At 39.3% G+C, this 14,805-nt stretch overlaps 1 protein-coding gene across 4 annotated transcripts in view; it reads left to right on the top strand.

The window, feature by feature from the left end:
- LOC145988592 (P2X purinoceptor 4-like) overlaps nt 1-14,805 on the top strand; it is a 55,959-nt gene that overhangs the window by 19,330 nt on the left and 21,824 nt on the right. For all 4 annotated transcript variants that reach the window (XM_083123579.1, XM_083123580.1, XM_083123582.1 and 1 more), the window contains exons 4-6: nt 1,948-2,126; nt 9,186-9,278; nt 12,415-12,556. In XM_083123579.1, the coding sequence (XP_082979705.1) occupies nt 1,948-2,126; nt 9,186-9,278; nt 12,415-12,556 (414 nt within the window). The remainder of the gene's footprint in view (nt 1-1,947; nt 2,127-9,185; nt 9,279-12,414; nt 12,557-14,805) is intronic.

Genomic DNA, 14,805 nt, shown 5'->3' with positions numbered 1-14,805 from the left:
TTAAGAAAGTATAAATTTAATAGATTTGACAAGTTCAATAAAACATTGAAGTCAAATGAAACGTCCTCTCACATTAAGAGACTGTAAAATTTCCCAGCACGCTGTGTAGTGATTGGCTTCATTGCACATTTTTGCCACCCCCACACATGAATACACCTTCCCATTCGGTTCTTGTGGGGACTGTAGGGTCTTGGCTGAGGAAGATTGTCTGTTAGCTTGCTGCAAATAAAAGCAGCATGGTATGTCTTGTTATCTCAGGCTAAGAGAAAGTTTTGCAGCAAACTCACCTCTGAAAGGATAACATATTTTAATAATGTTGTTTCCACAAGCTCTGTATGTTCTTAGTGTGCATTTGTGTAGTGTTTGTAATTTGCCATATATAGTAGCACCAGCTGTAATAAGTTTTAACATGAATTGACAATACCATTTAGCCTTTATTCTATTTTGGTGGTAAGTTGTGAAGATTGGAACTATGAAACTATAATCCATGCATTTCTAATTCAAGCATTTCTGGGTTAAGAAGGTGGTTTCTGCTATGCACTTTTATGTTTTTTAATTTTGTATTTTATTTAACTAAATTTCCTTTTATTTTTTAATTCTAGCAATATATCCCCTAATGTTTATGTTCCTGACCTCTGTTTTGGAGTAGTCAGCATTAAGTGCTACAAAACCAGAGATTCCAAGTTGAAATCTTGAATAAGCCATGCCTGTATTATATTTACCCCATCAAACATCTATCACATTGATGGATGGCTCCAAAGTTTTTTAAAAAGGCAGATAAAATTGAATTGTAGTAATAATGACAATGAACTATAGTTTATATTACCAATTTATTATTATATACTTCCGTGGATGCTTCTATTTGATGCAGCAAATGTGAAATACAAATATATTTTTTGATACAAATACATTTTTTCAAATTTCCTACTACAGATGATGTTAATATATACACGAAACATGCTTACATAACTGTGTATCTGTTTATTTTGTGCGATTAGTTTTGGTGACCATTGTTGCCATCCACATTGGAGCTCATAGGTATCTGCTTGGCAGGCTTCCAGTCTGTGGTCTGGCAGACGACGCAGCAGACAATCCAGCAACAGCAGTGCACCTAGCAGCTATCGGCGTAACAGCATAGACCAGAAGCATGCCAAGCGGATATATACAAGTTCCCATGTGGATGGTAACAGTGGTCATCAAAATTAATTGAACAAAATAAACAGGTATGGGGATACATAAGCGTGAAGAAGAAGAAGAAAAAAAGGGTGATATCCTGTGCTTTGCACCACATCTTGAAGGAGTATAGTGTGTGGAGTTAGGGCCCCACATAAGCATGTTTCATGTGTATACTAATTCATACTCTTAATGTACTAAAATGTATATTTCTTTTTTATTATTATTAACTTTAACACCTCATCTGAAAAATCTTTTCAAAAGTTATGGGGAAATATTAGTCGTGACATTTATGTTGCGTGACACAAAAAAATAATTAAAAATCTCATTTTAAAATTTTGAAAATTCATGGAACCATTTATTTCTTGGTATAAGGTAGCAATTTTTTATAGATTTTGGGTGCTGGGCTCTTGTTAGATGTGATGCCAGGAAATATAAATTCAACCAAACGAAAAATTGCCTTGCATGTCTTGTAAAAACAGATCTTAATTTTCACAATAACACTAACATGAATAGACATTAATTTTTGTCTAGAATGACTTAAAATGGCACTAGACCACTATGGCTCCCATTAGGTATATTTAGGTACATTTTAAAGTAGTATTTTATTAACTTCATAGTTCCTGTTACACATATAGTGTCACTGAATTTGTTTTTTTAATGAAAGATTGGGCCCCATCCGCATAAATTCATCAAAAACAAAATATATCTGTATTTTTTTTATTTCTTACCACTTTATAGTGCACATTGCAAATTTGATATCCTTTCTTGCAGTCACCTGATGTTCCAGGAGCCAATTGCACTGAGAAGAATATCTGCAAAGCCGGTCATGTGTTCCCAGTGGGCAATGGGGAGGCCACTGGGAAATGCATCAAGAGTTCCCAGATTCCTGGGGAGAAAGTGTGCGAGATTAAGGCCTGGTGCCCTGTGGAGAATGAACTAACGTTGCCTTTGTAAGTTTCTCTTCAGTATTTTAATGAAGGTATATAAGGGGTGTTGTCTTTGTTTTAAATTAGTTTAAGTTTGTTTTAAAGGTTAACTTTAAATATATAATATATCAAAAACAGCAAAAACAAAAGAGAGAGTCACGCTTTACGCGGCCACACGCAGACCCTATTCCACGTGTGGTGTTCCGTATAATAACAGGTATCCCTTGAGATACCTGTTAAGCAACAGACGAACTTTAGCATAAATTTGATAGTCAGTAACCAGAGGAGGCCTTGGTAGGCTTATGGTTCACTTCAATGATAGAAGGTCAGACACCTTTGAACGACATATTTATTCATAAAAAACACCGCTTGTGGCATAGCTACCACCAAACACGAGCATTTCACTGTACATAACACACAAAAAAGATATACAAAAGATTCTGTACTTACATACCAGCCGTTTTCACATTATAATTTTCATACCTGGGGACACACACACAATATTTCACCCTTCATAGCCACATCCTGACACATGGGTAATTTTGGGATACACAACACTAAAAATTGGAGATTCACTGCTTCCTTGGTGTAACAAAGGCTTTGGGGGAGTGATGGACGAGTTTTCCTGGCTTTTCTTGCCTGGATGGCTGAGAACAACTTGGATATTTGCCGATATCCTATGGATGCTGTTATAGTCAGTTCTGCCGACCATGTGGTCTGGATTTCCACTTTGGATGAGGGACACAAAAACTCGCTATATTGCTGAAATTTTCACTGGGATCATTAAATGCTGTTTTGGACACAATATCCCACTTGGTCACACACACTTAGGCCAGAGTTTACTACAGGGAGGTTATTGCAGCATGACACCGCAAGAGCGTCGGCCGCTTGGCGGCCCAGTCATGCAACAGGTGCCGGCAAATTGCGTAACAGATAGCCCGTTACACAAACCGCTTGTTTTGTAATGTTTCCACTTTTCACAATTATAGTTACAATTACAACTTAAATAAGCACATACCTTGTCGTAAGGATGCTGGAAAAGGTGTCCTCTAAAATACAAATATTTCTGGCACTTTATTTTTGACATGTAATCTTTCTTAGACACCGCGAGAGCGTCGGCCGCTTACCGGCCTTGTCATGCATCAGGTGCCGCCAAATTGCGTAACAGATAGTCCGTAACAGAAACCGCTTGTTTTGTAATGTTTCCACTTTTCACAATTACAGTTACAATTACAACCTTATTTCAGACATCTAATCTTTCTTAGACATCTCTACTTTATCCTCGGTTGACAGAAAGGGAAGACAGCATTGCGGCGCATAAAGCAAACCGAAAGTGTAAAATTATATTTAAAACTAATAATAATGATGATCACTAACCTTCTGTGTTATAAATGATGTTGAAAATGACCTCCTTCAACACCAATACATTTCCGGCATCTGCGTATGAAATTCCTCTGAACATCCATAAGCTCCTCAGGTGTGATTCTGGCAATTTCTCTTCTTATATTTTCTTTTAAATCCTCTATTGTACGCGGGTTATTCTGATACACTTTGTTTTTTAATGTTCCCCATAAATAATAATCACAAGGAGTAAGATCGGGGCTACGAGAGGGCCACAACTCAGTACTGATAATTCTGTCCTCAAAAATCTCGGCAATAAAATTAAGTGATTCATAAGCAGTGTGAGCAGTAGCAGAGTCCTGCTGAAAAAATGACTGCTGGCATTCAATGTCCGTTAATTGTTCAAAAAAAGGTTGTAGTATGTCTCTTCGATACCTTTCACCATTGATAGTACCTTCATAAAAAATAGGCCCTATTATTCTGTGCGCATTCAAACCACACCACACACCAATTTTTGCAGGATGGAGCGGAACTTCATGCACAAGGTCAGGTTTTTCTGCGCTCCAATAGCGATTGTTTTGTGAAATAACTCGGCCATTCAATTCGAACCAAGCTTCGTCTGAAAATATGATTAATTCTGGATTTACTCTGCCAGCAACAATATTATCCAGCATCCAGTTACAGAATCGAACTCTAGTCGCGTGATCGCGCGGTTGCAATTCATGAACCACTGTAATTTTGTAGGGTTTTAATTTAAGTAATTTAGTGGCATTTCGTGCTGAGGATTTTGAAATGCCTGTTTCCTGAGCAAGCCGACGGAGGGATTTTTTTGGAGTATGTTCAAGTCGTTCACCAATTTCGTCTAGCTTTTCTTCCGTAAGAACACGTCGTCTGGAAACACGTTTCTTAGGTTCAAGAGATCCTGTCTCGTAATCTTTTAACGAGGTTGTAAACAGTATGTCTGTCCGGAACAGGATTGCCAGGAAATTTTCTTGCGAATCGCCTGACTACTTTTCTGCAAGAGTTCGTTTTCACGTAAGTATCGTACATAAAAACTCTTTGTTCAAGACTATATTTGTTTGGCGGCATAACTAATGAATGAATAACAAATAACACACGATAAAGCACTAGCACTTTAGCACACCAACTCAATAACACAGTATAAACAACACGAGTACTGATAAATGCAAACCGAAGTGAACACGTCTAAACAACTGGTAGCCGACAGCTGTCGCATTCGCGTAGTATCGAGAGGCTTCTCGCGGCTTACCAATACTCCGATAAGCCGCTGATGCTCTTGCGACATCTGAGGAATTTCGCTTCTAGCGTCGGCTCTATAGACACTGGATGGACCAAATTTTGAGGGAAGCACAACAAAAGACTACTCTATGAGGATATGTAATGCTCCTGCCGCAACTTTGAAAAAAAAAATATGGAAATTACGACGTTCAGAAATTTTGCGTAATTACGGGGAAAATAGAACTTTGGGATTTGGCCCCCGTTTCCCCCTGGACTCACAATTGTCGGAATTTACATAAAATGTTGCTTTTTGTTCATTCTTACATTTAGAATTTAAATTTCTTAAAAAGATGCAGTTGTTGAGCAGTTATAGCCTTTTATATTCAGTTTATCCCATAGTAGCAAAAGGGGAAAAGGTGCTTATTTCAAATGGCGCTCTCAGAAAGAAAAACGCACACAGTGTATGATCGCTACTTTACTTCAAAAATATTCACACGTTAAAATTAAGTGACACTGTTAAATAATTCGTTTATCTGCGCTTTCGTTTTGCATAATAATGTATACGTAACCTCCCCCCTCGAAAATCTTGGGCACGCCACTGACTCTAGTGTTCAAAAGGATTAATCTTGTGTTATCTGCAAAATAAGAGTCACGGTTTTGTTTATTCGAAGGCAAGACAAGAATGAAAAATTGAATCCTTTATGTTGGATGAGTCATTGCTGTCAGAAGCGATATGGGCAGAAATAAAGTGCCAGAAATATTTGTATTTTAGAGGACACCTTTTCCAGCATCCTTACGACAAGGTACGTGCTTATTTAAGTTGTAATTGTAACTATAATTGTGAAAAGTGGAAACATTACAAGACAAGCGGTTTGTGTAACGGGCTATCTGTTACGCAATTTGCTGGCACCTGTTGCATGACTGGGCCGGCAAGCGGCCGACGCTCTTGCGGTGTCATGCTGCAATAACCTCCCTGTATAACTGGACCTTAGATCCCTGTTTCCCTTATGCATCCTTTGTTGCTGGCACAGGCGGCCATTAACACACTGGATTCTGCCAGCAACATCACAGGTGACCTGCTCTCAGGTGGGTCTGGAATACAAGTGAGCTTGAATAGCAAGCTCACAACACAATAGGCCATCTGAAAGTCTGCTCTGTGACGTCACAGCCTTGACGGCTTCTCATTGGCCAGCTGGAGTCCTCTGAGATCTTTCCTTGTCTTTGGGAGAAGTGCCACTTTCTCCCACCAGATGGCAGAGTTATCAATTGCTTAAAAAGTAAAAAAAAGTGTTTTTTCACCTTTTCTGGCTTAATTATGCCAGATAATTGCAAATGAATTTACTTTTAGTAAATTAGGCATTATTTTACCTATGGGTAAGTGTTATCTTTGATTTTCAATAAAGGATAAAAGATTTAATAAACATGTGATTTGGAGCACATGGTTTTTGTCTTTCAAGATGGCTACTGTCAGCCTAAAAATTGTTGATTCTTTATAAATAAGGCACTTCTACCCCTCCCATGAGTGTAACAACTGGTTGGTAAACATTACCCATGATTCTAATTGGGGGGGGGGGAATATAAGTCTCTGGGAAAATACCTCTCACAATCTTTCTCTGATGCTAACCTGATGGCCCTTGTACTTAGGTTGGTCTGTGGTTATTTGTGTGTGGGCATGTATGCCCAATGCTGATTGGTCATAGGTAATAGGCAAATTGTCACTTTGCTGACTGGGAAAGTGGAGAGCTTGGCTCACAGTATCTCCTCTAAAATTTTCTGGCTGTTAATCCTGGCCTAGATAGTGCTTGTTCTTTCAATTACGTAATCCAAGTCTCATTGGTAGGGTACAGAAGTAAAAATATGATGTTTGAGTAACTTGCTTAACTACCATTCAAAATTGGACAATTTCAAAGCAGTCATGAGCAAGTTTTTCTTTTTCTTTTATGTAGTCATCCGCATAAATTAGACCTGAGATTACCCATCTTATACTATTTTCCTGGTTCTGCACTGTCTTTCGGTAATAGATGTATTTTGTGTATACAGCATTAGCATATCCAAGGTAATCGAAAAAGTTCTTGCCGTTTTTGACGTCTCATTAATCATGCGCTCACAGAGAGGAAACGAAATGACGCACGTGTCTGCCAAGTGAGCGGGAGTTAGTCTGACCATCGACTGTCGGTAATACAGGCACGTTGCACACACACAGCAGTCAAAGCTCGTCCAGTGTCGAAGAGAAATGGAGGTATCGAAGCAGCTTGTTCACGTGTGTTTGTTGTATGACTTTAAAGTGGGCCTGTCAGCTGCCGCACCAAGTCGCCGCATTTGCCAGGCATTTGGGGAGAATGCTGTGAACAAATGCACTGCCAGGCATTGGTTCCAGAAATTCCGTTCATGAGATGGGAGCCTTACGGATGAACCTCGCAGTGGACGACCACATGTGTTGGATGATGAGGCCCTGAAAGCAGCCATCGAGGAGGACAGTGGTCTAACGTGTGATGAACTTGCAGAAAGGTTCCATGTTTCCGCTGAAACAGTCAGACTGCACCTGCATGGGATAGGGAAGTCATACAAGTTAAGTAAGTGGGTACCCCACACAATGTCAGCAGCCAACAAGGAACAACGAGTGACAGCCTGTTTGTCCTTGCTCACTCGGCACCTGTACACACCCATATTTGATCGCTTGCTCACTGGTGACGAAAAGTGGGTCCTCTATGACACTCCCAACCATACCAGACATTGGTTGTCGCCATGTGACCTTGTTCCTCACACCTCAAGACCACCTTTGCACCCACGAAAGGTATGGTGGAATTGTCGGCAAGTGGTGCATTACGAGCTCCTTCCACCTGGTTACACCATCACTGCTCACCTCTACTCTCAGTAGTTGCTAAGGGTGCATTGCGGCAGAAGGAGTGCATTGGTGAATCACAAGGGTGTGCTGTTCCTGCACGACAATGCCAAGCCACATTTGGCAAAGAGGGCCCGGGAGACTCTTCAACAACTTGGCTGGGAGACACTGTGCCATCTAACATATTCACCGGACCTTGCACCAACAGATTACCACCTATTTCATTCCCTCGACAACCACCTCCGTGGGAGATCCTTCGCAAATGGGAGAGACCTTTGGAATGCACTCACGGACTTCTTTGCATCCAAGCCTGCCGAGTTTTATCACCAGGGTATTGTGCAGCTGCATGAACGTTGGCAAAAGATGTTGCAAAAGATGTTGGATGCTGATGGAGATTACTTCGAAACGTAAAGGTACGTACCTTCCACTGTATTGCTCTTTGTTTATCACTGTTCTAGAACGGCAAGAACTTTTTTTATTTTGGTTACCTTGTACTATTTTAGATATGCATGAACATTGTACTTCTAATGTGTGTAGGCAAAAAGCTCCTCTATTTATGAACGATGCAGAATCAATCATCCAAGGCAAAGTGTTACTGCTGCTGCTACTAATAATAATAAAAATAATATTGGATAGTTGATGAGTGGAGGGAAAGACTCACAATTCAGTTCTATACTATCTATTGCTGTCTTGGTGGCTGGAAATATTAAGTGATAGACTATCTTACCACTAAAGTTCTTGGATTCAAGTCCTTGTGTGGACATGGGCACTCTTTGAAAATGCCCTTTCATAAATTTTAATCTAATCATTACTCATCCTCTCATCATTATGATTATCTAAAAGTGGCAGGAAAGTGAAACTAAATAACAAAATATGCAAAAATACAATTTATTGTGTACACTACAAACATATGACGACAGACTCTTAAGATGCAATGTGACTGCAAATTCCGCTATAGAATAATATTATTTGTTCATTGAACAAGAGTAATAATATAAACTGTCACTATTCATAAAGATAAGTAAACACATAAATTACAATGATTTTATTGATCATATGCATAACGCTTCCTTTCTAGTAAGCTCATCCCCTAGATTCCAGATATTGGCCCTGACTATGAAAGCACCATGAAATAAAATAAAATAAAAATAATATGTTGTGCACAAGTTATTTGTATGTACAGTGGAACCTCGATTTTACATTTTTCAGGGAACCAAGCTGAAAAGAACTTAAAATGTGAGAAAATGTAAAGTCGAGGAATTTTTCATAATATTTTGCTAGGTTACGACCATCAACCTTGAATGTATAATGCGGGAAAATGTAAGATCAGGGTTCCACTGTATTGCTATAAAAATATTTAGTAATTGAGTGCACGTGTGTCATTCATTGTTTTTCTATGAAAATGAAAGCTTAAATCGTTTACCATTGTTTTGGGAAGTAAATAGACAGAGGCCTATGTCCAAGACAATTTCTGAAAGGAGGACCACTGTAAGAATGTACCATTTGGAAGGGGGAAAAAAAATACACTATGTGGAATGTTTTAGTAATTCTGTGCCAGTATCCAGTATTACCATTATTGGGAGATGACATTATCAGAGGGAAAAAAAAACAACTTGCACTACAGACGTATATATAGTTAAAAGTTTTCCTTTAATTTTCAGAAATGGAACTGCTGTGATGGAAGGTTCTGGCGATTACACAGTATTCATTAAAAGCAGTATAAGCTTTCCTCTGTTTGGGTCCAAGTATAGAAGGTTGGTGTAACGGTATATTATCATTTTTAATGGGTCCACTGTTGATGTATTGTAGCTTTTAAGGAAATATTGGTGTGGCTTTACTGTCTTGTATGTTTATGCCTGATGAAGTAAAATTTATTGAATGTAAACCACTGCAAAATGCCAACTTATCCATTGGCTTTGTTTCACATGCAGTGAACATAGTCAGTCCTACCTGCATTAAAATCAGGAAAGAGGAACTAACAGAATGCGAAATCCAGGGGGGATTCCCCATCAAGCTTTTCCGGGGGAGAGTTTTTGTTCTAACAACAAAGATAAACAGTTTTGAAGTCTAATATATTTTACTGGAATAATATAGTAAACACACACAAAGAACAAACAACAAAGAGCCTCATCTCTAAGGACACTGGATTGAACCCAGCAATCCTCAGAACACAGAAATTAGTCCGACTTGTTTCTTCTCCATTTCTCACTGCCTTTCGTCAGCTACCGCAAAATATATAAATACATTCATTGACAAATAAAATGAAGCACCTAGAAGGAGTGGTGAAAATGAAATGAAACTGCACCTGTTGACAGGTTATGTGACTGTATTGGGATGATTACAAAATCAAATCTACCGGTCAACAGTGTGTGCAATATGGGCGTACTGCTGACCCCATGTCAGTAGGATGTGTGGCATCCCCTCGGGTCTTAATACATGCACCTATTCGATTTGGAATGTAGTCGTATAACCTTTGTATCCTCTCCCGAGGCCAGTCGGGTAACAGTGGTTGTAACTGGCCCTGATATCCTGCAAATCAGCACTGGGTCAGAGTTGACCTCCGAGCTGATCCCTTACATATTCTATCGGGGACAGATCAGAAGATCTTGCTGGCCACGGGAGAACCTCAACATAATGTAGGCAGTCTCTGGACACATGTACAGTGTGCAGACGAGCGTAGTCATGTTGAAAGAGTATACCAGGATGCTGTCTCAAGAGGGATAAGACATGAGGATGCAGAATGTCTGTGACATAGCACTGTGCCATCACAATCCCCAGAACCACTACCAGAGATAATCTGAAGTCGGACCCAATGGCTCCCCACACCATGATGGCAGGTGTAATACCCGTGTGTCTCTCCACAACATTGGCAGTATGTGTCCTCTCCCCTCGGTATCGTCATGCTCGCACACGATGGTCATCCGTGGTAATGCAGAACTAAGATTCATTGCTGAACATGATGCAATGCCACTCGTCACGGTCGTCAGCAGTTCATGCCTCCTGGTTATGGCAACACTCCAAACGCAGCCGTTCGTGTTCTGGTGTTAATCTCCGCATGGTACGATGAACTCGTAGTCTGGCTGCAGCCAGTGTACGACCAATGGAGCGGGATGACACAGGATGTTGTAGAGAGTCCTGTACGTGTGTCCGGATAGCAGACGCAGATGTGATGGGGTTGCATAATGCTTGGCGCACAGTACTGCAATCCTCCCTTGGTGTGGCCAGTCTTGGTCGACCGGAACCTTCATTACATCTGTAGGTGCCCTCACGTATCCATTGGGACCAACATCTGGTTTGACCACCCGGCCTCATGCAGACTCCCAATACGGCCCCTTTCGAACTCCTTCAAGTGCTGGTAATGCTGTCCGATGCGTCTACGAGGCATTCTCTTTGTTGATCATCTTCTTTCACAGTGTTGACTGACTGTCTTGACGCTCCACACACACGTTATGAATGCTATCAGGCCTGATAACACTATCACGCGGTGGCACAACTAATGCACTCCGGTGGCCATTCTAGATGTTACAAATCATTATAACTCTTAATCATTCACATACATATCGAAGGTACACATGTGTACGAAATGACGTTCCAATTGGACCTTTTCTTCTGGGTGCTTAACTTTTTTTGTTACACTTAATAGCATTTAGATGTGAATTTTATGTAGGAAACTATTATCTTTCATGTCTCTTAACTTTTGCCCCTCCAAATCACTGTTCTTAGCATTGGTAGTATATTAAAATCTTCAATTTGCAATCGAATTTTAATTGAAGGACAGTCCATATATTATATATTTTATAATATAAGATATTTTTTTAATAATTGACATATATTTATTGGCATTATATATGTGTGTGTGTGTGGGGGGGGGTGCCTGCTGTCTGTCTGCTCCTTCCCCCCCACCAATCTGCATTGGGGGATGTTTTATCCCCATTGTCAGGATGAGAAGCAAGGATAGGATATAAAGTAAGAACTCCCAACACTCACCAAAGCTTAGTGTTATCTTTTATCCATCCATTGTTCCTGTTTCCAGATTTTAATGCAGGTAAGACTATATCCATTGGCATCTCTCTTAGTACAAGTCACCCCTTCCAACTGATGGTCAATTTCTCACTGAAGTGACAAGCGACAGGTGGCCCGTATCACTTGAAGCAATGAAATTGAAACTTATGCAATGTGTTACAGTGTGAAAATTGCAATTGTAGTAGTCTTACCTGGCAGAGAGCAGTAACACAATAGAAAACACAGCGCAAAGTTCCAATGTTCTTAACACCATTGTTATCCTCGACAATGCTGATGGGAAGCTTGTGAAACATCAGAACTTTAAAAGTTATATTTTCATGTAATCTTTGTTTGTGTGTGTGTGTGTTTGTGTAAAACCTGCCTAACCTATACCAGTACTTTGGCATTCTTCCCAGTGCTCAAAGTGCAAATTTTTAGGTGAGGGGATGCTTGCTTGAGCCTTTGGGCTAGCTGGCGGATGCTGCCATGTTTTAACATTGGGTTAATGGGACAGTCCCCTCCACTTCAAGCACTGATTCTTTATTCTTTCGCTATGATGCCAGAGGTCCCATGTTCGTATCCCAGTATGGACGTGGGTGTTGTGAGTATCCCTTCCTCAATTTCATTATATCATCACTCATCCTCATCTTCTCGATTAGCCAGAAGTGGCAGAAAGGAAAAGTAAAATAACCAAAATTAATATTTCTGTTGAAAGTATGTGTAAATGTGTGAAAAAAACAAACAAATAATATGCAATGCAGGTGTAGATAAAAAAACACACAATATGTGGTGTACTGAATCAAATATATTGTTGTCCTCAGCCAATGATAATCACACCCTATTTATTTGTTAGTTAGAAGAAGTATGTAAATCTCTCTTCAATTTCAGAAACAATATTTTGAGGAATATGACTACCGAGAAGTTAAAGACGTGCCGGTACAGCAAGGATGTACGCCCCTATTGTCCAATATTTCGGTTGAAGGATATTGTTGCTGAAGCTGGCGAAAATTATACAGAAATGGCTCTTTATGTATGTTTCATATCAATAAGTTAAATTTTTATTTTAGTTTTATTATAATGCTTAAAACAGCTGGTTTTGATATCAAAATTCTGGACTGCCAGTGTTGCTAATTAAGATTATATGCCACTAAAATGCCACTTTTTCATATCAGCCATAAAATCTCTAATTCCAAACTCATAGAGTGCTGCACGTAAGCTCTAATGGTTATAAGCCAGCACTTATCATGGCGGCAATTGATCATATTTTTTCTTATAATCTTTTCTCCGCTGAAATAGGCATTCTGGAAAAAAAAAATCTCCGACTTGAACCATTAATTTCTAGAATTTCCTGGCAACTAAAAGCATTAAAAAATGTCTCAATGGATAAGGCGTCATAATACAGACCATCCGATGTGAATGACTCCTAGTTTAAATGTTGCCACTGAAGTCTCCAGGTTCAAATTCATGTGGCATCCGATCTGGCAGAAAAGTGATGCTACATAATAAAAAATCAAATAAAGTTTTAATGTTGTAAACAATGAAATTTAATGTTGCACAACTTTTGAAGCAGTCTATACCAGTTTTTTATTTTTTTTTCCTTTTCACAAAAGTTGGAAATTAATATTACTCAAAAATTCTGTTCACCTTAATTTCATGAGCAACATTTTCAATCTATGATCATACCATTGGAATATGTCTTTACAATATACGTTTTACAATATGTCCTTGATTGTTGCCATGGTAAGTGCTGTGTGTTTGTTGCTGCACTATTGTGTTGCCTGGTAATGGACACTGAAGAAATTGATACAAGATGCAGATAGCTTTGACTAAATGCAAAAGGATAGTAGTGAAATATGATAGTGCATCTGGGGAAAATGTTTTATTTTTAACCTGGAAAACCTAGAAAGTATAGGCTTCTTACATTTTTACAGAGAAGCATTCCAAATTTGGTGCAATATTTTTTGGTGTCGTGTGGCCTAATGGTGTTGTTCTCACCTTTGGTGCAACTGCCCTCGCTCACTTCTCAATGGAAGCTTCAAAATTTCAGCGTTGACCGAGCATCATGGTTATTGGGGGAGCTATGCCAAAGAGCCATGGTAGTTCAGTTGCTGCGGTGTCTTGACTGCCACATGGGAGGGTGGATGACTTACTCTGCAGTTTCTGACGAGATCCCTGTGTAAAGTGGCTCTGGGGTTCACATTCACCATTATGACCCTACGGTAGCTGTAGCATGGTGCCGATCTCCACACTTCCCACGTGCATCCATGACACTGTGAAATGCAGAGTACAGCAGCAGTTATATTCAAATTCTGACCACTCATCACTCAGCTGTTGCACTACAGAGTTATGTGCAGTTTAGTTCTATTTGTGTAACAACCTAACGTTAGTTCTGTATTCATAACCATAACTTTAATGAATATTAATATTTAACTTACTTATGTACAGGTTTTCACCGCCGATAGTGCTTCTGCATTCAGATTTAAATGTATTCTCTACTCACTTTCTCAAGTACTTCACAGAAAACTTAATATTAGGGATGGGACCGATTAATCGGTACTCTATCGGTATCGACCGATATAGGCATATCAGTTTGTCGGTAAAATTACCGATTATTTTACCGATCCGATATATCGATAAATATCTTATAATTTAGTGCAAAATTCTGCCATTTTGTTGTAATTTTTATGGATAATCTCCATGCCCTACTTTCTGAAAAAGTAAATGTCTAAATATTCAACTTCTTTTGCATTGCAATCAGCTCGAAACACACATTTATTACGGAGATTAATGAAAATTTCAGGGTCTTCAAGGACCATTTCTAATTTTATATCGGATCGGTAGAATATCAGTATCGGTAAATTTTATATCGGTACTGTATCGGTATCGGCCAAAATTTCATATTGGCCCATCCCTACTTAATATAAATGAGATCACTGTCTACACTGACATCAAATTTTGCATGTGTTGAGAAAAATATCTATTCTCATAGCACATGCTATTTTAAAATGATGTTTGTATGTGACACACCACAAAACATTCAGGGAGATGGAGAGAAACTTCACTGTCATGCACAGCTGTAGTATCCTGGAACTTTTTAATTGGACTTCTCAACTAGGCTTATTGGTAAACAGGACTAAGCCCTGTGTGGTCTCTGGTGTCAGATTTTAACCCATATCCTTGGATTAAAATGTTATTAATGTTTATGCAAATTCGTTCCTTAGAAATAGGGATGGGACCGATTAATCGGTACTCTATCAGTATCGGCCGATACAGGCATAT

The sequence above is a fragment of the Lepisma saccharinum genome, chromosome 6 (genome assembly GCF_977018435.1).
Source record: "Lepisma saccharinum chromosome 6, izLepSacc3.1, whole genome shotgun sequence".
Lineage (NCBI taxonomy): Eukaryota > Metazoa > Arthropoda > Insecta > Zygentoma > Lepismatidae > Lepisma > Lepisma saccharinum.
Note: the sequence above shows the minus strand (reverse complement) of the source record. Positions and strands in the feature narration are given on the sequence as shown.